The 26034-nt window shown below is 40.9% G+C and overlaps 1 protein-coding gene across 1 annotated transcript in view; it reads left to right on the top strand.

Moving 5' to 3' along the window:
* Nucleotides 1-26034, top strand: part of LOC132394767 (lactase/phlorizin hydrolase-like) — a 94459-nt gene that overhangs the window by 16747 nt on the left and 51678 nt on the right. Inside the window, exons 6-7 of the mRNA XM_059971175.1 lie at nucleotides 4127-4235; nucleotides 4608-4707. Coding sequence (XP_059827158.1) covers nucleotides 4127-4235; nucleotides 4608-4707 — 209 coding nt within the window. The remainder of the gene's footprint in view (nucleotides 1-4126; nucleotides 4236-4607; nucleotides 4708-26034) is intronic.

The following is a 26034-nucleotide window of genomic DNA, read 5'->3' as shown; positions in this document are numbered from 1 at the left end:
ACTCCTTCATTCCTGAAAGTCTCGTATCCTTTGTATTGGCTGAATTCCCTTTTATCTTCTGTTCGATTGACCACCATTCCATCATTATTGGTACAATCCTATCTCTCCTATAGTCTGATAACCTAATTTGCAGAGCATATTCTAGCTGTCGCCTAATAATACTGCGCAAAGTCATACCATATTCTCCCTGCTTATAGTCAGTACCCAACTAATGAAGACCTTCTTCTCCATCTCAGCTGTTTATGCTGCTGTCTTCAGGGCATACATCTGGACATACATCAAGATCTCTCTGTTCCTCAACAGGGCCCTACTATTCACTGTGTATGCTTTACCTTTATTAGTTTTCAAGGTTTTGAAGGTACATTTAATGTCAGAGAAATGTATACAATACACATCCTGAAATGCTTTTTCTTCCCAATCATCCATGAAAGCAGAGGAGTGGCCCAATGAATGAATGACAGTTAAATGTTAGAACCCCGAAGTCCCCCCCAGCTCCCCTCCCTCCCACACATAAGCGGCAGCAAACAACTATACCCCCTCCCCCACCGGCAAAAAAAATCATTGGCACCCGCCACCGAGCACTCAACTGTGAGCAAAGCAACAGCAAAGACACAGACTTGCAGTTACCTCAAAGACTACTCGTTCACCCAGTATTCGACATACCACAGGAGCTCTTTCTTCCTCTCAAGGGAAAAAGAGATGTCTCGGTTTCACAGCGAGAGGGGAGACATAATAAACAACTCACTGGCTTATGATGTTAAAAGTCCGCTGCATCGCTTTTTCCGAGCTTTGTGCCCAAAGATCTCAGGTTTCTGGGCACACAGCCAGAGATCTTCCAATTCCCACCACACACCAGTTTGTCCGGACACCAACCTTCGTTCTGCCCGTCTCCAGAGCCCCGAGATTTCAAGCCCCCAAAGGCGAGCCGAACTCTTAGGACGCGCCCTTGGTATGTCAGATAACGGCCAGTGGTGAAACCCCGAGAGCAAAGAACGGAAGTCAGCATGTAACTCCAGGTCAGGGTCTTCAAAAGAACCCTGAAACAGAGAAATGGAGACACTAAAGATGGAAATAGAACTGTCTCCGAAGTTGCAAGCTAAGGAGTCGCCACTTAGTGCCATCTTCACGAAGTTCAAAATGTATCACAGACACACAGATTGGATCCCATTCATGCTAACAACTTAACTGTAGCTTAAAGACTACCTTCCCCCCAGCGTGGTATACAGGCTTAAAATCACATAAACAATTATGAAAAAAATCATCTTCAACCATCACCCAGTGCCTCCCATAGCCTAGCAAACTTTGGTGAATATTATCCCTGGGTCTGACACCTTGTAAATCCATCAACTCCCACAACTACTTCAATTACACCTCCCTCCACTCTGCCTCCTGTAAAGATGACATTTCTTTTCTCAGTTTAGACCATATGAACATAAGACATAGGAACAGAATTAGGCCATTCGGACAATTGAGTCTATGCTACCATTTCATTATGACATCCATTTCCCTCTCAAATCCATTCTCCTGCCTTCTTCCCATAACCTATCGCGCCCTGAGTAAGCTAGAACCTATCAATATCTGTCTTAAATATACCCAAAGGCCTGGCCTCCACGGCCACCTACAGTATAGCAACAAATTCCACAGATTCACCAGCGTCTGCCTAAAGAAATTCCTCCTCATCTTCGTTCTAAATGGACATCCCTATATTCTGAGGCTGTGCCCTTTGTTCCATAGCAAATATTCTCTCCACATCCACTCTATCTAGGCCTTTCAACATTTGACTGGTTTATTGAGATCCCCCCATCGTTCTTCTAAATTCCAGCAAGTAAAGGCCCAGAGCCATCAATTGCTCCTCATATGAGAAGCCTTTCATTCCTGGAATCATTCTCATGAACTTCCTCCAATGTCAGCACAGCCTTTCTTAAATAAGGGGCCCAAAACTGTTCACAATACTCCAAGTGAGATCTCACCAGGGCTTTTAAAAGCCTCAGCATTACATCTTTTTATATTCTAGTCCTCTCGAAATGAACGCTAACACTGCATCTGCCTTCCTCACCACTGACTCAACCTGCAGATGAACCCTTAGTGAATCTTACACGAGGACTTCCAAGTCCCTTTGTACCTCGGATTTTTGAATTTTCTCCATTTAGAAGATAGTCTATGTTTTTATTCCTTCTACCAAAGTGTGAGACCATAAACTTCCTGTCACAGTATTGCATTTGCCACTTTTTGTCTATTTTCCTAATCTGTTTAAAGTCCTCCTCCAGTCTCCCTACTTCCTCAACACTGCCTGTCCCTCTGCCAACCTTTGTATAGTTCACAAACTTGGCCAAGATCCATCATCCAAGCCATTGATATACAACATAATAAGAAGTGGTCCTAACACAGACCCCTGTGGCCACATTTTGGGTAGAAGGAGGATGTTGCAGAAGCCCTAGAGCAGATGGCCTCACCTTGAGAACAGATGCAGCAGAGATGAAATATTCGGAAGGTGCAGTATAGATACAACCCAAAGATGGAGTATTCTAAGGGGAGAAAGAGGCAGCCATGGCTGACAAGGGAAATCAAAGCCAATATAAAAGCAAAAGAGCAAGAATTACAATTGAGCAAGAATTAGTGGGAAGTTAGAGGATTGGATAACTATTAAACACCAATAGAAAGCAACTAAAAAAAAATATAAGGGGATGGAAAAGATGAAATATTATTGTAAGCGAGCCAGCAAAATTAAAGAGGATACCAAACCTTTTTCAGATATACCAGGAGTAGAGAGAAGAGGGAGTAGATATTGGACTGCTGGAAAATGACACTGGAGAGGCAGTAATGGAGGACAAACTGAATAAATATTTTGTATCGGTCTTCACTGTGGAAGACACTAGCGGTATGGAGGAAGGTCGAGAGTATCAGGGGCAGACGTGAATGAAGATGCTATTACTAGGTAGAAGGTGCTAGGAAAACTAAAAGGTCTGAAGTCACCTAGACCAGCTGGACTGCATCCTAGGTTTCTGAAAGAGGTTGCTGAAAGATTGTAGAGGCATTAATAATAATCTTTAAAGAATGAATCGATTCTGGAATGGTTCCAGAGGACTGTGAATTTGCAAATGTCCCTTCACTGTTCCAGATAGGAAGAAGGCAGAAGAAAGGAAATTATAAACCAGTTAGCCTGACTTCAGTGATTGGGAAGATGTTGGAGTCGATTGTTAAGGATGTGGTTGTGGGGTGCTTGGAGGCTAAGTCATTGGGTATATTTAAGGCAGAAGTTGATAGATTGATAGGTTCTTGATTAGTCAGGGCAGGAAGGGATACGGGAGAAAGCAGGAGACTGGGACAGAGAGGGAAATGGATCAGCCATGATGAATTGGCAGAGCAGGCTCGATGGGCCAAATGGCCTAATTCTGCTCCTATGACTCATGGTCTTAAGGAGGGCTCACATATATTTCCTCCATTTCTCATATTTTGTTGTCAACCCCTCCCCTCTTCATACAGACTATCTGCACACAAGTGGAATTTTACAGACTAATAATCTATTTTTTTTATTTTTATTTGGAAATATAGCACTGTATCAGGCCCTCTGGGCCAATGAGATCACACTTCCCAATTACACCCATGTGACCAATTAACCTACCAATCCATACATCTTTGGAATGTGGGAGGAAACCAGATCACCCAGAGGAAGCCTACACAATCATGGGGGAACATATAAATTTCTCACAGACAGAAACCGGAATTGAACCCAGGTCACTGGGACTGAAATATTGTGTGCTAACTGCTATGCTATCGAGCAGTCTTTTTATTATCCTCTCAGTCTTGCAGCCTTAATTAAATCTTTCCTCAATCACCCAAAAAAAATGACAGATGAAGTCATTCTTCATTTTTATTAATCTTTGTGGTCTAAGTTCAAAGTCCAACTCTAGACAAGTGGGATAATGGCATAAAATTATCTGAGTAGGTTGTAAATCACATGCCATGAACTGGAGTCAAAATAAACTGAGGCAAAAATTAATGGATACTGATTATTATTTTCATTCCTACTTTTGGCTTCATAGTCTTTGCAAACATTTTATTATTTGAAATTAAACTCAATTCTTTAAAGTTAAAGAAATAAAGTTGGTTTGTTTATATTTTGCAGAACATCGAGAACATTTTACAGATTGTTATCTATAACATAGATTTTTCACAATGCAGTACTTCAAGCAACACAATGCATTACAGAACGGCATTAAATGAAATTGTTAAAGGTATGTGAAGAATCTTTGAATGCTGTGCACCAATGCCATTCAGGGTTTCTCCATGTCCGATGTAAACCACCCTCATCCTGTCAATCCCAATTTACCCTGTTCAACACTTACCTCAAACATTTTGAGGTAATTAAAACTACCCAGTGGCTAAATGATGTTTTACATTTTCTGGCAAATTTGACAAGCCCACCACCACCCACAATCCTGCCCCCCACCTTTTGCATCCAGGCAGCTTGACCCACTATGTAATGTAAAAATCCAATAAACTTAATCTTGATAAATGTATTTCAATTTTGCCTTTTTATTACTATATTGTGTGTTTTTGTTCAGAGTTCTGAGTAATTTTGCTCTATTGATTTTTCTCTTTGGCAGCTGTGACTGTGAATAAGGTTCCCATTGTTGGCTGTGATGCCAGTCGCTTTCTGGATGATTTATCTCCGTATTATCAAACATACAATTCAGAAACAGAAAGGTATTTAAATTGTAAAATACTTAAACTGCCCTTTCTAGATAAATACGGTGTGGCTGTGTGAAATTTTGAAAAAAAAATCTGAACTGCATGAAGGTTTCATTAAAGATGCATTTCTCATTATATGATTTGTGAAAGAGAACTATTCCTGCCCCAGGAATGCAGTCAATCAATCAAAGAAACAGAACGTAGTGAAAGCCAGTTGTCCTAAAAATTGAACTTAACATACACATCGCATCCATCTCTGCTTTAGCTTCTTGCTGCTGAAACCCTGCACAGTATCCATACCAGTTTCAGACTGCAAAGGTTCCATACTGGCCATCCTACACAACCAATCCAAACCACGACTCTGCTTACCCTATCATTCACTGCCTCACTCACACTTCAGCAGGTTGATCCTGACCTGTACTCAGCATTCCACCTTTACAATTCTGTCCCTTTTGTTTCAATGTGTCCATTCCACAGAGTGACAGCTTGCTGACCAAGCTGCCCGCCCGAGCTGGTCCAACCTTCTCATGTTTGGCCAATATCACACTAAAGGTTCCCTTTCCATGAAGCCACCCAAATGCCTTCTAGCTGTTGTAATTCTACCTGCCTCACCAGTTCCATGACAAATTAATTCCATATACACATCAGCATGGAAGTGCAGCGGTAAATGTCACGCCAGTCACCCAGTTCACTTGCCACCAATGTCTGTAAGGTTTGTACATTCTCCCCATGACCGCATGGGTTTTCACTGAGTGCTCTGGTTTCCTCCCTATTCCAAAGATGTAAGTGTCAGTAGGTTAATTGGTCTATTGGGTGTAAGTGGGTAGCAGGGGCTTGTAACACTACTGTATCTCTAAATAAATTACTAACAACTATGTGAAAAACTTGCCATTTAAACCTTCTCATTCTCTCCTTTAGCCAGTGTACTATACTAATCTCATTGTAAAATCCCCTAAACTGGAAAGATACAATGAATCTCTATCCTATCTTTGCAAATCATAAATTTAGAAAGGCTGTTAAACCCTCAGTATCCTTCGGTTCCAGGGAAAACAACGGCAGCCTATTGAGTCTCTCCATTTAACCACCCCAGTCCATTGAACTTCTCCCTGTAGCAGTCCCAGTCTGAGTCTCTCCATATAACCGCCCCAGTCCATTGAACTTCACCCTGTAGCAGTCCCAGTCTGAGTCTCTCCAATTAATCACCCCAGTCCATTGAACTTCACCCTGTAGCAGTCCCAGTCTGAGTCTCTCCATATAAGAGCCCCAATCCATTGAACTTCTCCCTGTAGCAGTCCCAGTCTGAGTCTCTCCGTATAACCGCCCCAGTCCATTGAACTTCTCCCTGTAGCAGTCCCAGTCTGAGTCTCTCCATATAACCGCCCCAGTCCATTGAACTTCTCCCTGTAGCAGTCCCAGTCTGAGTCTCTCCATATAACTGCCCCAGTCCATTGAACTTCACCCTGTAGCAGTCCCAGTCTGAGTCTCTCCATTTAACCACCCCAGCCCATTGAACTTCGCCCTGTAGCAGTCCCAGTCTGAGTCTCTCCATATAAGAGCCCCAATCCATTGAACTTCTCCCTGTAGCAGTCCCAGTCTGAGTCTCTCCGTATAAGAGCCCCAATCCATTGAACTTCTCCCTGTAGCAGTCCCAGTCTGAGTCTCTCCATATAACCGCCCCAGTCCATTGAACTTCGCCCTGTAGCAGTCCCAGTCTGAGTCTCTCCATTTAACCACCCCAGCCCATTGAACTTCTCCCTGTAGCAGTCCCAGTCTGAGTCTCTCCATATAACCACCCCAGTCCATTGAACTTCTCCCTGTAGCAGTCCCAGTCTGAGTCTCTCCATATAACCGCCCCAGCCCATTGAACTTCTCCCTGTAGCAGTCCCAGTCTGAGTCTCTCCATATAACCGCCCCAGTCCATTGAACTTCTCCCTGTAGCAGTCCCAGTCTGAGTCTCTCCATATAACCGCCCCAGTCCATTGAACTTCTCCCTGTAGCAGTCCCAGTCTGAGTCTCTCCATATAACCGCCCCAGCCCATTGAACTTCTCCCTGTAGCAGTCCCAGTCTGAGTCTCTCCATATAACCACCCCAGTCCATTGAACTTCTCCCTGTAGCAGTCCCAGTCTGAGTCTCTTCATATAACCGCCCCAGCCCATTGAACTTCTCCCTGTAGCAGTCCCAGTCTGAGTCTCTCCATATAACCGCCCCAGCCCATTGAACTTCACCCTGTAGCAGTCCCAGTCTGAGTCTCTCCATATAACCGCCCCAGCCCATTGAACTTCACCCTGTAGCGGTCCCAGTCTGAGTCTCTCCATATAACCGCCCCAGTCCATTGAACTTCTCCCTGTAGCAGTCCCAGTCTGAGTCTCTCCATATAACCGCCCCAGCCCATTGAACTTCACCCTGTAGCAGTCCCAGTCTGAGTCTCTCCGTATAAGAGCCCCAATCCATTGAACTTCTCCCTGTAGCAGTCCCAGTCTGAGTCTCTCCGTATAAGAGCCCCAATCCATTGAACTTCTCCCTGTAGCAGTCCCAGTCTGAGTCTCTCCACATAACCGCCCCAGTCCATTGAACTTCTCCCTGTAGCAGTCCCAGTCTGAGTCTCTCCATTTAACCACCCCAGCCCATTGAACTTCTCCCTGTAGCAGTCCCAGTCTGAGTCTCTCCATATAACCGCCCCAGTCCATTGAACTTCTCCCTGTAGCAGTCCCAGTCTGAGTCTCTCCATATAACCGCCCCAGCCCATTGAACTTCTCCCTGTAGCAGTCCCAGTCTGAGTCTCTCCATATAACCGCCCCAGTCCATTGAACTTCTCCCTGTAGCAGTCCCAGTCTGAGTCTCTCCATATAACCGCCCCAGTCCATTGAACTTCTCCCTGTAGCAGTCCCAGTCTGAGTCTCTCCATATAACCGCCCCAGCCCATTGAACTTCTCCCTGTAGCAGTCCCAGTCTGAGTCTCTCCATATAACCACCCCAGTCCATTGAACTTCTCCCTGTAGCAGTCCCAGTCTGAGTCTCTCCATATAACCGCCCCCGCCCATTGAACTTCACCCTGTAGCAGTCCCAGTCTGAGTCTCTCCATATAACCGCCCCAGCCCATTGAACTTCACCCTGTAGCGGTCCCAGTCTGAGTCTCTCCATATAACCGCCCCAGTCCATTGAACTTCTCCCTGTAGCAGTCCCAGTCTGAGTCTCTCCATATAACCGCCCCAGCCCATTGAACTTCACCCTGTAGCAGTCCCAGTCTGAGTCTCTCCGTATAAGAGCCCCAATCCATTGAACTTCTCCCTGTAGCAGTCCCAGTCTGAGTCTCTCCATATAAGAGCCCCGGTCTATTGAACTTCTCCCTGTAGCAGTCCCAGTCTGAGTCTCTCCATTTAACCGCCCCAGTCCATTGAACTTCTCCCTGTCGCAGTCCCAGTCTGAGTCTCTCCATTTAACCGCCCCAGTCCATTGAACTTCTCCCTATAGCAGTCCCAGTCTGAGTCTCTCCATATAAGAGCCCCAGTCCATTGAACTTCACCCTTTAGCAGTCCCAGTCTGAGTCTCTCCATTTAACCACCCCAGTCCATTGAACTTCTCCCTGTAGCAGTCCCAGTCTGAGTCTCTCCATATAAGAGCCCCAGCCCATTGAACTTCACCCTGTAGCAGTCCCAGTCTGAGTCTCTCCATATAAGAGCCCCAGCCCATTGAACTTCTCCCTGTAGCAGTCCCAGTCTGAGTCTCTCCATTTAACCGCCCCAGTCCATTGAACTTCTCCCTGTAGCAGTCCCAGTCTGAGTCTCTCCATTTAACCGCCCCAGTCCATTGAACTTCGCCCTGTAGCAGTCCCAGTCTGAGTCTCTCCATATAAGAGCCCCAGTCCATTGAACTTCTCCCTATAGCAGTCCCAGTCTGTCTCTCCATATAAGAGCCCCGGTCTATTGGGTTTCACCACATAAAAAATACAGCTCTGGTCCATCGAGTCTTTCAATATACCAGCCCTGTATATTGAGTCTCTTCATATAACCAACAACCCTAGTCTGTTGAGTCTCTCCATATAACAGTCCCAGTCTACTTAGTCTCTGAATATAAGAAACATCCCCAGTCTGTAGTCTCTCCATATAAAAGCCCCAGTCTATTTTGTCTCTCCATATAACAAACAGCCCCAGTCTATTGAATCTCTAATTTAACAGCCCTAGTTTATTGTCTATCCATATAAAAGCCCCAGTCTATTGAGTGTCTGCATATAAAAGCCCCAGTCTATGGAGTCTCTCCATTTAAAATAGCAGCCCCAGTCTATGGAGTCTTTCAATATAGCAGCCCCAGTCTATTGAGTCTCCCTATAACAGTCCTAGTCTATTGAGTCTCTGCATAAAAGAAACAGCCCCAGCGTCTTTAGTCTCTCTGTACAACAGCCCCAGACTATTGAGCCTCTCCATTTAACTTTCCCAGTCTGACGAAAGTCTTTTGATATAAGAGCCCCAGAATATTGAGACTCTACATTAAACAGCCCTAGTTTATTGTCTATCCATATAAAAGCCTCAGTCGATTGTGTCTCTGTCTGTTAAGTCTCTACATATAACAAACAGCCAGAACCTATTGGGATGTTATGGTGAGGTTGTATAAGACACTGGTGAGGCCAAATTTGGAGTATTGTGTGCAGTTCTGGTCACCTAACTATAGGAAGGATATCAGTAAGATTGAAACAGTGCAGAGAAGATTTACTAGGATGTTGCCGGGTCTTCAGGAGTTGAGCTACAGTTAAGATTGAACAGGTTAGGACTTTATTCCTTGGCGAGTAGAAGAATGAGGGGGGAATTTGATAGAGGTTTACAAAATTATGAGGGGTATTGACAGAGTAAATGCGAGTAGACTCTCTCCACTTAGATTAGGAGAGATAAATATGACAGGACATGGCTTTAGGGTGAAAGGGGAAAGTTTTAGGGGGAACATTAAGGGAACTTCTTCACTCAAAGAGTGGTGAAAGTGTGGAACGAGCTGCCATCTGACATAGCTCATTCTTAAGTTTGAAGAATAAATTGGATAGATACATGGATGGGAGAGGTCTGGAGGGTTACGGACTGGGTGCAAGTCAATGGGACTAACGGAATAAAGATTTGGCACAGACTAGAAGGGCTGAATGGCCTGTTTTCTGTGCTGTAGTGTTCAATGGTTCCATGGTTCTATAAAAGCCCCAGTCAACTGAGTCTCTCCATATAAAAAAGCAGCCCCAGTCTATCAAGTCTTTCGATATACCAGCTACAGTCTATCGAGTCTCTCCAGATAAGAGAACCAGACTATTGAGCCTCTCCATTTAACAGCCCGAGTCTATTGTGTCTCTCCATATAATAAACAGCTCCAGTCTATTGAGTCTTTTGATATCAGAGCCCCAGTCTATTGAGCCTATCCGTATAACAAACAGCCTCAGTCAACTGAGTCTCTCCATATAATACACAGCCCCAGTCTATTGAGTCTCTCCATATAACAGTCTCAATCTATTGAGTCTCCATATAAGAGAACCAGTCTATTGAGTCTCTCCATTAAACAGCCCAGGTCTATTGTGTCTCTCAATATAACAAACAGCTCCAGCCTGTTGTATCTCTCCATATAACAAACAGTCCCAGTCCATTAAGACCCTTCATTTAACAGTCCCAGCATATAGTCTCTCCATATAACTGTCCTAGTCTATTGAGTCTCTCCATAGAACAAAGTTCCACAGTCTATTGAGTCTCTTCATATAACAGCCCTAGTTTATGGTCAATCCATATAAAAGCCCCAGTCTATTGAGTGTCTGCATATAATAAACAGTCTCCACTTATTAAGACTCTCCATACAAGAGCCCCAGTCTATTGAGTCTCTCCCTCTAACCATCCCAGTCTATTGTGGTTCTTCATATAACAAACAGCCCCAGTCTGTTTTGTCTCTCCATATAACAGCCCCAGTCTGTTTTGTCTCTCCATATAACAGCCCCAGTCTGTTTTGTCTCTCCATATAACAGCCCCAGTCTGTTTTGCCTCTCCATATTACAGCCCTTGTCTATTGAATCTCTCCATGTAACAAACAGCCCCAGTCTATTGAGCCTCTCCATATAACAGCCCCAGTCCATTGTGTCTTTCCATATAACAGTACTAGTTTATTGCCTCTCCATTTAACAGCCCCAGTCTACAGAGTCTCTCTATATAACATACAGCCCCAGTCTATTTATTCTCTCCATATAACAGCCGCAGTCCATTGTGTCTTTCCATATAACAGTACTAGTTTATTGCCTCTCCATTTAACAGCCCCAGTCTACAGAGTCTCTCTATATAACATACAGCCCCAGTCTATTTATTCTCTCCATATAACAGCCGCAGTCTATTGAGTCTCTGCATTTAACAGCCGCAGTCTATTGAGTCTTTCCATATAACAAACTGTCCCAGTCTATTGCGTTTTGATATAACAGCCTTAGTCTATTCTGTCTCTACATATAACAGCCCCAATCTATTGAGTCTCTCCACAAACAGTCCCAGATTATTGTGTCTCTACATATAACAGCCCCAGTCTATTTAGTCTTTCCATATAACAAACAGCCCTGGTCTTTTATAACTCTCTATTTAACAAACAGCCCCAGTCTATTGAGTCTCTCCATATAAGAGTCAAACTGAGTTTCTATATTTAGCCTACAGCCCAAGGCTATTTAGTCTCTCCATGTAATAAACAGCCCCAGTCCATTGCATCTCCCCATATAACAGCCCTACTCTATTGTCTCTCCATGTAATGAAGCAAGAAGGCTGAGAGTGGAATGACTAAGGATTTCTGGAGTAAAGGCATTTTACCACTCGGGATAAAGAGAGGCAAGATTGCGTAGGCGCGTGACATCAGCCAGTAGAGTGGGAAAAGATTGAAAAGGAGACCGCCATATCCAGCGGGCAGCAGAGTGAGAGGGTAGCAGAGTGATAGGGCTTTGGCAGTAACAGGACGAGGCGAGGTAGGTTTACCCGTGTTAATTGCGGAAAGGAAGTATGTGTGTGAGGAGGTGTTCTGTGCTTGTTGTCAGATGTGGGAAGTCCTGGAGTCTCCCAGCCTCCTGGATGGCCACATCTGCACCAGGTGTGTCGAGCTGAAGCTCATAAGGGATCGCGTCAGGGAACTGGAGATGTAGCTCGATGACCTTTATCTGGTCAGGGAGAGCGAGGAGGTGATAGAAGGGAATTATAGGCAGGTGGTCACACCGGGACCACAGGAGACAGACAAGTGGGTCACAGTCAGGAGGGGGAAGGGGAAGAGTCAGGTACTAGAGAGTACCCCTGTGGCTGTACCATTTGACAATAAGTACTCCTGTTTGAGTACTGTTGGGGGAGACAGCCTACCTGGGGGAAGCAACAGTGGCTGTGCCTCTGTCTCAGAGTCCGGCCCTGTGGCTCAGAAGGGTAGGGAAAGGAAGAGGCAGGCAGCAGTGATAGGGGACTCTATAGTCAGGGGGTCAGACAGGCAATTCTGTGGACACAGGAAAGAAACTCGGATGGTAGTTTGCCTCCCACGTGCCAGGGTCTGGGATGTTTCAGATCACGTTCACGATATCCTGCAGTGGGAGGGAGAACAGCCAGTGGTTCATATTGGTACTAATGACTGGTAAGAAAAGGCAAGAGGTGCTAAAAAAACACTACAGTGAGTTAGGAAGGAAGTTGAGAAGCAGGACCATAAGGGTAGTAATCTCAGGATTACTGGCTGTGCCACATGACAGTGAGTATACGAATAGAATGAGGTGGAGGATAAATGCGTGGCTGAGGGATTGGAGCAGGGGGCAGGGATTCAGATTTCTGGATCATTGGGACCTCTATTGGGGCAGGCATGACCTGTACAAAAAGGATGGGTTGCACTTGAATCCCAGGGACACCAATATCCTGGCGGGGAGGTTTGCTAAGGCTACTGGGGAGAGTTTAAACTAGAATTGTTGGGAGGTGGGAACCAAACTGAAGAGACTGGAGAAGAGGCAGTTGGTTCACAAATAGAGAAAGCTTGGAGACAGTGTGAGAGGGAGGATAGGCAGGTGATAGAGAAGGGACACGCTCAGACCGACGGTTTGAGATGTGTCTATTTTAACGCAATGAGCATTGTGAACAAAGCGGATGAGCGTGGATCAGTACTTGGAGCTGCTATGTGGTGGCCATTAAAAGACTTGGATGGCTCAGGGACAGGAATGGTTACTTCAGGTGCCGGGTTTGAGATGTTTCAGAAAGCACAGGGAGGGAGGCAAAACAGGTGGGGGTGTGGCACTGTTGATCAGAGATAGTGTCACGGCTGTAGAAAAGGTGGACATCATGGAGGGATTGTCTGCAGAGTCTCTGTGGGTGGAGGTTAGGCACAGGAAGGGGTCAATAACTCTACAGGGTGTCTTTTATATGCCGCCCAATAGTAACAGGGATATCAAGGAGCAGATAGGGAAACAGATCCTGGAAAGGTGTAATAATAACAGAGATGTCATCATGGGAGATTTTAATTTCCCAAATATCAATTGACATCTCCCTAGAGTGAGCAGTTTAGATGGGGTGGAGTTTGTTAGGTGTGTTCAGGAAGGTTTCTTGACACAATATGCAGATAAGCCTACAAGAGGAGAGACTGTACTGGATCTGGTATTGGGAAATGAACCTGGTCAGGTGTCAGATTTCTCAGTGGGAGAGCATTTTGGAGATAGTCGTCATAATTCTATCTCCTTTACAACAGCATTGGAGAGAGATAGGAACAGACAAGTTAGAAAAGTGTTAATTGGAGTAAGGGGAATTATGAGGCTATCAGGCAGGAACTTGGAAGCTTAAATTGGGAAACAGATGTTCTCAGGGAAAGGTAAAGAAGAAATGTGGCATATGTTCAGGGGATATTTGTGTGCAGTTCTGCATAGGTACATTTCAACGAGACAGGGAAGTTATGGTAGGGTACAGGAACTGTGTGTACAAAGGCTGTAGTAAATCTAGTCAAGAAGAAAAGAAAAGCTTGCGAAAGGTTCAGAGAGCATGGTAATGTTAGAGATCTAGAAGATTATAAGGCTAACAGGAAGGAGCTTAAGAAGGAAATTAGGAGAGCCAGAAGGGGCCATGAGAAGGCCCTGGCAGCCAGGATTAAGGAAAACCCCAAAGCATTCTACAAGTACGTGAAGAGCAAGAGGATAAGATGTAAAAGAATAGGACCTATCAAATGTGACAGTGGGAAAGTGTGTATGGAACTGGAGGAAGTAGCAGAGGTACTTAATGAATACTTTACTTCAGTATTCACCATGGAAAAGGATCTTGGCGATTGTAGTGATGACTTGCAGTGGACTGAAAAGCTTGAGCATGTAGATATTAAGAAAGAGGATTTTTAAGAGGATATTAAGAAAGAGGGCTTTTGGAAAGCATCAAGATGGATAAGTTGCCGGATCCAGATGAGATGTACCCCAGGCTACTGTGGGAGGCAAGGGATGAGATTGCTGAACCTCTGGCAATGATCTTTGCATCAGCAATGGCGATGGGAGAGGTTCCAGAGGATTGAAGGGTTGCGAATGTTGTTCCATTATTAAAGAAAGGGAGTAGAGGTAGCCCGAGAAATTATACACCAGTGAGTCTTACTTCAGTGGTTGGTAAGCTGATGGAGAAGATCCTGAGAGGCAGGATTTATGAACATTTGGAGAGGTATAATAGGAATAGGAATAGTCAGCATGGCTCTGTCAAGGGCAGATCATGCCTTACGAGCCTGATTGAATTTTTTGAGGATCTGACTAAACACGTTGATGAAGGAAGAGCAGTAGATGTAGTGTATATGGATTTCAGCGTGCATTTGACAAGATATCCCATGCAAGGCTTATTAAGGAGGCATGGAATTCAAGGGGACATTGCTTTGTGGATCCAGAACTGGCTTGCCCACAGAAGGCAAAGAGTGGTTGTAGACGGGTCATATTCTGCATGGAGGTTGGTGACCAGTGGTGTGCCTCAGGGATCTGTTCTAGGACCCATACTCTTCATGATTTTTATAAATGACCTGGATAAGGAAGTGGAGGGATGGGTTAGTAAGTTTGCTGATGACATAAAGGTTGGGTGTGGTTGTGGATAGTGTGGAGGGCTGTCAGAGGTTACAGCGGGACATTGATAGGATGCAAAACTGGGCTGAGAAGTAGCAGATGGAGTTCTAACCAGGTAAGTATGAAGTGGTTCATTTTGGTAGGTCAAATATGATGGCAGAAAACAGCACTAATGGTAAGACTCTTGGCAGTGTGGAGGATCAGAGGGATCTTGGGGTCCGAGTTCATTGGACACTGAAAGCAGCTGTGCAGGTTGGCTCTGTGGATAAGAAGGCATACGGTATATTGTCCTTCATCAATCATGGGATTGAATTTAGGAGCCGAGAGGTAATGTTGCAGCTATGTAGGACCCTGGTCAGACCCCACTTGGAGTACTGTGATCAGTTCTGATTGCCTCACTACAGGAAGGATGTGGAAACCATAAAAAGGGTGCTGAGGAGATTTACAAGGATGTTGCCTGGAATGGGGAGCATACCTTAGGAGAACAGGTTGAGTTTTCTCTTGGAGCAACAGAGGATGAGAGGTAACCTGATAGAGGTGTATAAGATGATGGGAGGCATTGATCGTGTGGATAGTCAGAGGCTTTTTCCCAGGGCTGAAATGGCTGTCACAAGACAGCACAGGTTTAAGGTGCTGGGAAGTAGGTACAGAGGAGATGTCAGGTGTAAGTTTTTTACTCGGAGAGTGGTGGGTGAGTGGAATGGGCTGCCAGCAACGAAGGTTGAGGTGAATACAATAGGGTTGAAAGACTTTTGGATAGGTACATGGAGCTTAGAAAACTAGAGGGCTATGTGTAACACTAGTAATTTCTAAGATAGGGACATGTTCGGCACAACTTTGTGGGCCGAAGGGCATGTATTGTGCTGTAGGTTTTCTATGTTTCTATAACAGCCCTTGTCTATTAAGTTTCTCGATGTAAGAGCCCCAATCTATTGAGTCTCTCCATATAAGAAACAGACACAGCCGATTGAGCCTCCCCATATAACAGCCCCAGTCTATCGAGTCTCTTCATAAAGAAAACTGCCCGTCTTTTGAGTCTCTCCATATAACTGTCCCAGTCTGAGTCTCTCCTTATAACAAACAGCCAGAGGCTGTTGAGTCTCTCGTTATAATAAACAGCCCCAGTCCATTGGGTCTCTCCATTTAACAGTCTCAGCATATAGAGACTCTCCATATAAGAAACAGACTGAGCCTATTAAGCCTCTCCATATAACAGCCCCAGTCTATTGAGTCTCTCCATAGAACAAATTGCCCCAGTCTATTGAATCTCTACATTAAATAGTCCCAGCATATAGAGTCTCTCCATATAACAAACTGCCCACGTCTATTGAGTCTCTCCATTAAGAAACAGTCCCAGTCTATTGAGCCTCTCCATGTGCAGTCCCAGTCTGTCTCTCTCCACTTAACAGCCTCTATCTATTGTGTCTCTCCACTAAGAAACTGACCCAGCCTATTGAATCTCTTTGTATAAGAAACATATAACCATATAACAATTACAGCACGGAAACAGGCCATCTTGGCCCTTCTAGTCTGTGCCGAACGCTTACTCTCACCTAGTCCCACTGACCCACATTCAGCCCATAACCCTCCATTCCTTTCCTGTCCATATAACTATCCAATTTTACTTTAAATGACAATACCGAACCTGCCTCTACCACTTCTACTGGAAGCTCATTCCACACAGCTACCACTCTCTGAGTAAAGAAATTCCCCCTCATATTACCCTTAAACTTTTGCCCCCTAAATCTCAAATCATGTCCTCTTGTTTGAATCTCCCCTACTCTCAATGGAAAAAGCCTATCCACGTCAACTCGATCTATCCCCTTCATTATTTTAAATATCTCTATCAAGTCCCGCCTCAATCTTCTATGCTCCAAAGAATAAAGACCTAACTTGTTCAGCCTTTCCCTGTAACTTAGGTGCTGAAACCCAGGTAACATTCTAGTAAATCTTCTCTGTACTTTCTCTACTTTGTTGATATCTTTCCTATAACTTGGTGACCAGAACTGTACACAATACTCCAAATTCGGCCTTACCAATGCCTTGTACAATATTAACATTACATCCCAACTCCTATACTCAATGCTCTGATTTATAAAGGCCAGCATACCAAAAGCTTTCTTCACCACCCCTATCCATATGAGATTACACCTTCAGGGAACTATGCACCATTATTCCTAGATCACTCTGTTCTACTGCATACTTCAATGCCCTACCACTCACCATGTATGTCCTATTTGGATTAATCCTACCAAAATGTAGCACCTCACACTTATCAGCATTAAACTCCATCTGCCATCGTTCAGCCCACTCTTCTAACTGGCCTAAATCTCTCTGCAAGCTTTGAAAACCTACTTCATTATTCACAACACCACCTATCTTAGTATCATACTTACTAATCCAATTTACCACCCATCATCCAGATCATTAATGTATATAACACACAACATTGGACCCAATACAGATCCCTGAGGCACGCCACTAGTCACCGGCCTCCAACCTGACAAACAGTTATCCACACTACTCTCTGGTATCTCCCATCTAGCCACTGTTTTTTTAAATATTATTTATTTATTAAATTTTAGAAATTACAAAGAATAAATGTGGTAATAAAATAGTAAGAAAAATAATATTAACCCTCCCCCCTCCCAACCCTTATCTAAAGAAAGAAAAAAAAAGGAAAGAAGAGAAAGATTGCCTGGATATCAGAGGATCCCCACATGCTCCATGGAGTTCAAAATAATTTTGATATTTAATTTTACTTTCCCCAATTACTATAATTTTATCTTCAAAGGACCTATGTATTTAATCCTATTTTTTGTAAGTATGGGAACCAAATTTTCAAAAATTTGTCATATTCATTTCTTAGATAATATGTAATTTTTTCAAGTGGAATACAACCATGTATTTCATTATTCCAATGATCCATAGTTAAATATAAATCAGATTTCCAAGTAACTGAGTTAACTTTTTTGGCTACTGCCAATGCAATTTTTATAATTTTTTTCTGATACTTATTCAATTTAAATTTCGTTATTGTCCCTTCAATATCTCCTAATAAAAATAATAGTGGACTATGTGGGAGTTGTACTCCAATAATTTGTTCCAATAAAAGCCTTAAATTTGTCCAAAATGGTTGAATTTTAAAACAAGACCAAGTAGAATGTAAAAAAGTACCAATTTCTTGATTACATCGAAAGCATTGGTCAGACATATTTGAATTTAATCTATTTATTTTCTGTGGTGTTATATATAATTGATGTAAAAAATTATATTGTATTAATCTAAGTTGAACATTTATTGTATTTCTCATACTATCAGAACATAATCTTGACCAGTTTTTCCATCAATTTTAACATTCAGATCAGATTCCCATTTTTGTCTTGATTTATGAATTCCTAATTTATTTGTCTGCTTTTGAATCAAATTATACATACAAGATGTAATTTTTTTTAATTTTTCCTTTCTGAATTAATATTTCTATTTCACTAGGTTTTGGCATCAACATTGTTTGTCCCAACTTTTCTCATAAATAGGCTTTTAATTGAAAATAACAGCAAAGAGTGTTATTTGATATTTTATATTTATTTTTAATTGATCAAATGACATCAATATACCTCCTTCAAAACAATCACCTATATATTTAATCCCCTTTTGAAACCAATTATGTAAAAGTTTATTATCCATTGTAAAAGGAATAAGCCTATTTTGAATTAAAGTTCTTTTTGCTAATAAAGATTTCTTTATCTCATCGTCCATATTTACCTTATTCCATAAATCAATCAAGTGTCTTAATATAGGAGATTCTTTTTTTTCCCATATCCATTTGGATTCCCATTTATATATAAAATCTTCTGGTATATTTTCTCCTATCTTATCTAATTCTATTCTAATCCATGCTGGTTTTTCTTCATCAAAAAAAGACGCAATAAATCTAAGTTGATTTGCTTTATAATAATTCTTAAAATTTGGAAGTTGTAACCCTCCTAAATCAAATTTATATGTCAATTTTTCCAATGATATTCTTGACATCTTTCCTTTCCAAAGAAATTTCCTTACATATTTATTCAGTTCTTGAAAAAACTTCTGAGGTAATTGTATTGGTAAAGTTTGAAAGAAGTATTGCAATCTAGGAAATATATTCATTTTTACAGCATTAACTCTACCTATTAATCTTATTGGTAACATCATCCATTTATCAAGATCCTCTTTTATTTTTTTTAATAATGGCAAATAATTTTGTTTATATAAATTTTTTACATCATTATCAACTCTAATACCTAAATATTTTATCCCATTTATTGACTATCAAAATTGAGTTGCTAATCGACATTGATTATAATTTCCTTTGGTAAGGGGTAAAATTTCACTTTTATCCCAATTTACTTTATAGCCTGATACTTTCCCATATTCTTCCAATCTAAAAGATAATCTTTGCAAAGATTGCAATGGGTTTGTTAAATAAATCAAAACATCATCAGCAAATAAATTAATCTTATATTCTTTTTGATTAACTCTAAAACCCCTAATATCTGAATCTGTTCTAATTAATTCAGCTAATGGTTCTATTGCCAATACAAATAAAGCAGGTGATAATGGGCAGCCTTGTCTAGTTGACCTCATTAAGCAAAATCCTGTTGAAATCAGACCATTTGTAACTACTTTAGCTTGAGGATTAGTATTTAAAGTTTCAATCCATTGTATAAAAGATTTTCATAACTCATATTTTTCCAATACCTTAAATAAAAAATCCCATTCCAATCTATCAAATGCTTTTTCTGCATCCAAAGCAACTGCCACACTCATTTCCTCTCTTTATTGTGCCAAATGAGTTATACTAAGTAACCGGGTTATATTATCCATTGATTGTCTATTTTTAATAAAACCTGTTTGATCCATATGTATTAATTTTGGTAAATATTTAGATATTCTATTAGATAAAATTTTGCTAGTGTTTTATAATCTGTATTCAACAAAGTAATAGGCCTATATGATGTTGGTTTTAAAGGATCTCTATCTTTTTTTGGCAATACAGTTATGATTGCTGTTAAAAAAGATTGTGGGAGTTTATGCATTCTTTCCACTTGGTGTATTAATTCCATAAAAGGAGGAATTAATAAATCTTTAAATTTTTTATAACACTCAGGAGGAAAACCATCTTCTCCTGGTGATTTATTACTCTGAAGTGATCCTAAAGCTTCTTCAACCTCTTTTAATGTAAAGGGCATATCTAATCCTTTCTGTTCTTCCAAATTTAATTTTGGAAGAGTTATTTGTGATAAAAATTTACCTATCTCAGCAATCTTATTTTTTGATTCTGATTGATATAGTTCAGTGTAAATTTTTTTTTAAGTTTCATTAATTTCTAAAGGCTTATAAGTAACCTTATTTACACTTGTTCTGATTGCATTTATTGTTTTAGAAACCTGTTCTGTTTTCAACTGCCAAGCAAGTATTTTATGTGATCTTTCACCTAATTCGTAATATTTCTGTTTAGTTCTCATAATTACTTTTTCTGTAAGATATGTCTGGACTGTATTATATTGTAGTTTTTTATCAACAAGTTGTCTTCGTTTTTCTTCTGTCATATAGCTTTGAGATTCTTTTTCTAACTTTATGATATCTTTTTCCAATTGATCTATTTCTGCTGCGTATTCCTTCTTAATTTTAGATGTATAACTTATAATCTGACCCCTTAAATATGCTTTCATCGCTTCCCATAATACAATTTTATTCTCAACTGAATGTAGATTTGTATCCAAAAAAAATTGAATTTGTTTTTTCATAAAATCACAAAAATCTTGACGTTTTAATAGAATTGAATTAAATCTCCATCTATAGATCGATTCCTCCTTATCCATTATTATCATTGTCCTTATCAAGGGGGAATGATCTGACAGTATTCTTGCTTTATATTCCACACTTTTCACCCTATCTTGAATATTTTTTGATAATAAAAAAAAGTCAATTCTTGAGTAAGTTTTATGTCTATTTGAATAAAATGAATAATCTCTTTCTCTTGGATTAACTTTTCTCCATATATCAATCAGGTTTATATCTTTCATTAATGATAAAGTTAGTTTTGTTACTTTTGATTTTGTAACGACTTTATTTGACCTATCTAAAACTGGATCTAAACAAAAATTAAAATCTCCACCTATTAATATTTTATCATGTGCATCAGCCAATTTCAAAAAAAACTTCTTGTATGAATTTTGCATCATTTTCATTTGGTGCATAAATGTTCATAAGAGTCCATAATTCTGAAAAAATTTGACAATGTATAATCACATATCTCCCCCCAGAATCAATTATTTCAATTTGTATTTTAATTGGTAAAGATTTATTAACCAAAGTTGCAACTCCTCTCGATTTTGAATTAAATGAAGCTGCAATAACATTTCCAACCCAATCTCTCTTTAATTTCTTATGTTCTGTTTCTGTTAAATGTGTTTCTTGTAAAAAAAGCTATATCTCCTTTCATTTTCTTAATATATGTTAAAACTCTTTTTCTTTTCACAGGTCCATTAATTCCATTAACGTTAAAACTTAATAAATTAAGTAAATTAATCATTCATAATACCTTGGGAACTCTTTAAAATTCTCCATGTTTCTAAGAGTCTTTCCCCAACCATCCAGGCAAAAAAGAAGAAAAATAGAAAGATAACTAATATATAAGAAAAAAAACAAAATACCCCCCTCCCACTAATGTTGTGAATAAAAAGAACACAACATTACCCCCTCCCCCATTTTACGGGTCATGGCAATCACCATGATTGTACATGTGAAACTCGCAGCCATCGATCAGGAGCTCCTCCAGCTCCCCCGCAAAAAAAAAGAAAATATATTAGTGAAGAAAAAAAAGCAAATAATTAATGTCTCTACTCCCAATTAATACTCCTCGACTATTTTTTCCCTTATAAATGTCCAACAAGTCCAACCTTGTTTCAGTCTTCATCATTAGTCCATTTCATTTCTATAATTCTTTACTCCTCTTCATGGACATCAGGTAATTCTTGTACAAATTTCTCCGCTTTCCGGTTGTCAACAAAAAAACTTCTTTCTCCATTATCCAAGAAAATTATCAATTTTGCTGGGTAGCTCAATAAAAATTCATAGCCCTTTTCCCATAAAGATTTTTTCACTGGATTAAATTCCTTCCACCTCTTCAGAAGATCGTAACTTATGTCTGGATAAAAAAAAACTCTTTTCCCTTCTATTATCAATGGCCCATTTCTCTTTTTAGCACCTTGAGTAGCTGCCTTCAAGATCATTTCTTTATCTTGGTACCTTAAGCATTTTATCAAAATTGATCTTGGATTTTGATCTTGTTGAGATCTTGGTCTTAAAGCTCTGTGTGCTCTTTCAATTTTAATTACTTGGCTTCCTTCTTTCATTTCCAAAATTTTCGGAATCCACTCTTGAAAGAATTTTATTGGATTTTCTCCCTCTGTACCTTCCATAAAACCATCAATTTTAATGTTATTTTGTCTACTAGAGTTCTCAAGCGCGTCCATTTTTTCCAACATCCGTTTTCTTTCTATTGTCCAGGCAAGATTATTGTCTTCTATCTTTTCTATTCTTTCAGTGTTTTCTTCCACTTTTACTTCCATCTCTTTAACTTTATTATCCATCTTCTTTTGTTTTTCCACCACATTATCAAGTGTATTCTACATCCTTCTTATATCTATTCTTACAGCTATTAATTCATTTGTTATATATATCAGGATATCTTTTATGTCTCCTTTAATGCCTTCCTTCTTTTCCTCTTCTTCTTCCTCTGAACTTCCCAAAGAGTCTGTTTCTACTTCCGATCCACTTCCAATTTCACTTCCAGCCGCAGTTGGGATTTGTAGTTTTGTTAATATCTGTTCATGCATACTTTCGCGCATGCGTTGTTCTTGCCGTTTCTTCTTAGAGACCGCCGACATTGCTGCAACTTCCTTTCCCTCATCATCAGAAGTGCCATGCACTTCACCGGGAGGAGATCCAACTTGAGTCCGAGGCTTCGCCGGGACGGTTAGGCCTTTTCCCCCGCTGATTTGCACAGTCTTCGAAGTAGTAGCTTTCTTCTGTTTCAGTTTAGGAGCCATATCAAAAGATAATCCTGAGTTGCTTATAAATAGTTTCTAATAGATATTTGTTAACTCTTCTTCATTTAAACCCTATTTCATTACTTTTTACGAGGGAGCTGGATTCCCAATGTCTCGACCCTACGTCATCACGTGACGTCCCCCCATCTAGTCACTGTTGAATCCATTTTACTACTTCAATATTAATACCTAATGATTGAACCTTCCTAACTAAACTTCCGAGCAGAACCTTGTCAAAGGCCTTACTGAAGTCCATATAGACAACATCCACTGCTTTACCCTCGTCAACTTTCCTAGTAACCTTTTCAAAAAATTCAATAAGATTTATTAAACATGACCTTCCATGCACAAATCCATGCTGACTATTCCTAATCAGACCCTGTCTATCCAGATAATTATATATACCATCTCTAAGAATACTTTCCATTAATTTACCCACCACTGACGTCAAACTGACAGGCCTATAATTGCTAGGTTTACTATTAGAAACCTTTTTAAACAATGGAACAACATGAGCAATACGCCAGTCCTCCGGCACCACCCCAGTTTCTAATGACATTTGAAATATTTCTGTCAGAGCCCCTGCTATTTCTACACCAACTTCCCTCAAGGTCTTAGGGAATATCCTGTCAGGAACTGGAGATTTATCCACTTTTATATTCCTTAAAAGTGCCAGTACTTCTTCCTCTTTAATTGTCATAGTTTCCATAACTTCCCTACTTGTTTCCCTTACCTTACACAATTCAATATCCTTCTCCTTAGTGAATACCGAAGAAAAGAAATTGTTCAAAATCTCCCCCATCTCTTTCAGCTCCACACATAGCTGTCCACTCTGATTCTCTAAGGGACTAATTTTATCCTTCACTATCCTTTTGCTATTAATATAACTGTAGAAACCCTTTGGATCTATTTTCACCTTACTTGCCAAAGCAACCTCGTATCTTCTTTTAGCTTTTCTAATTTCTTTCTTAAGATTCTTTTTACATTCTTTATATTCCTCAAGCACCTCATTTACTCTGTGCTGCCTATATTTATTATAGATCTCCCTCTTTCTCTGAATCAAGTTTCCAGCATCCCTTGAAAGCCATGACGCTCTCAAACTTTTAACCTTTCCTTTCAACCTGACAGGGACATAAAGATTCTGTTCCCTTAAAATTTCACCTTTAAATGACCTCCATTTCTCTATTACATCCTTCCCATAAAACAAATTGTCCCAATCCACTCCTTCTAAGTCCTTTCGCATCTCCTCAAAGTTAGCCTTTCTCCAATCAAAAATCTCAACCCTGGGTCCGGTCCAATCCTTCTCCATAATTATTTTGAAACTAATGGTATTGTGATCACTGGACCCGAAGTGCTCCCCAACACATGCGTCCGTCACCTGACCTATCTCATTCCCTAACAGGAAATCCAACACTGCCCCTTCTCTAGTCGAGGCCCAGACTATTGAGTCTCTCCATATAAGAAACAGACTCAGACTATTGAGTCTCTTCATATAAGAAACAAACCCAGTCTGTTCAGTCTCTCCACATAACAAAATGCCCCATTCTATTCAGTGTCTCCATTTAACGAACAGACCCAGACTTTTGAGACTCTCCATATAATAGTATAATTCTGAGTCTCTTCCCCAGTCCTTTCAGACACTGCAAAGAAACAGACCCAGACATTTGTGTCTCTCTATTTAACAGCCCCAGTCTATGGTATCTCCCCATATAACAGCCCTACTCTATTGTCAATCCAAATAACGGCACCAGTCTACTGAGTTGCTCCATTTAACAGCACAAGCATATACAGTCTCTCCATATTGCAAAAAGCCCAGTCTACTGAGTCTCTCCATATAAGTCCCAGTGCATTGAGTCTCTACATTTTAAAGTCCCAGCATATAGAATCTCTCCATATAACAGTCCCACTCTGAGTCTCTCCATTTAACAAACTGCCACAGTTATTGAGACTCTCTGTATAACAACCAGCAGTCTATTCAGTCTCTCCATATAACAGCCTCAGTCTATTGAGTCCATAGAACCAAAGAACATTACAGCATAGAAACAGGACTTTTGGCCATTCTTGGCTGTGCCGAACCATTTTTCTGCCTAGTCCCACTGACATGCCCCTGGACCATATCCCTCCAAACCCCTCGAGTCCATGTACCTGTCCAAGTTTTTTTAAATGTTAAACGTGAGCCTGCATTTACCACTTCATCTGGCAGCTCATTCCACACTCCCACCACTCTCTGTGTGAAGAAGCCTCCCCAAAGTTCCCTTTAAACTTTTACCCCTTAACCCATGTCCTCTTGTTTTTTTCCCCTTAGCCTCAGTGGAAAAAGCCTGCTTGCATTCATTCTATCTATACCCATCATAATTTTATATATCTCTATCAAATCTCCCCTCATTCTTCTATGCTCCGGGGATAAAGTTCTAATCTATTTAACCTTTCTCTGTAACTCAGTTTCTCAAGTCCCGGCAATATCCTTGTAAACCTTCTCTGCACACTTTCAACCTTATTAATATCCTTCCTGTAATTAGGTGACCAAAACTGCACACAATACTCCAAATTCGGCCTCACCAATGCCTTATACAACCTCACCATAACATTCCAACTCTTATACTCAATACTTTGATTTATAAAGGCCAATGTACCAAAAGGTCTTTTTACGACCCTATCTACCTGTGATGCCACTTTTAGGGAAGTTTGTATCTATATTCCTAGATCCCTCTGTTCTACTGCACTCCTCAGTGCCCTACCTTATATGCCCTATCTTGGATTGTCCTTCCAAAGTGCAATACCTCACACTCGTCTGTATTAAACTCCATCTGCCATTTGTCAACCCATTTTTCCAGCTGGTCCAAATCCCTCTGCAAGCTTTGAAAACCTTCCTCACTGTCCACTACACCTCCAATCTTTGTATCATCAGCAAATTTGCTGATCCAATTTACCACATTATCATCCAGATCATTGATATAGATAACAAATAACAATGGACCCAGCACTGATCCCTGTAGCACACCACTAGTCACAGGCCTCCACTCAGAGAAGCAATCCTCCACTACCACTCTCTGACTTCTCCCAGTGAGCCAATGTCTAATCCAATTTACTACCTCACCACGTATACCTAGTGACTGAATCTTCCTTACTAACCTCCCATGCAGGACCTTGTCAAAGGCCTTACTGAAGTCCATGTAGATAACATCCACTGCCTTCTTTTCATCCACTTTCCTGGTAACGTCCTCAAAAAAATCTAA

The sequence above is a fragment of the Hypanus sabinus genome, chromosome 5, assembly GCF_030144855.1.
Source record: "Hypanus sabinus isolate sHypSab1 chromosome 5, sHypSab1.hap1, whole genome shotgun sequence".
Taxonomy (NCBI): Eukaryota; Metazoa; Chordata; class Chondrichthyes; order Myliobatiformes; family Dasyatidae; genus Hypanus; species Hypanus sabinus.
The sequence above is the reverse complement of the archived record's forward strand: the minus strand, read 5'-3'. Positions and strand labels throughout refer to the sequence as shown.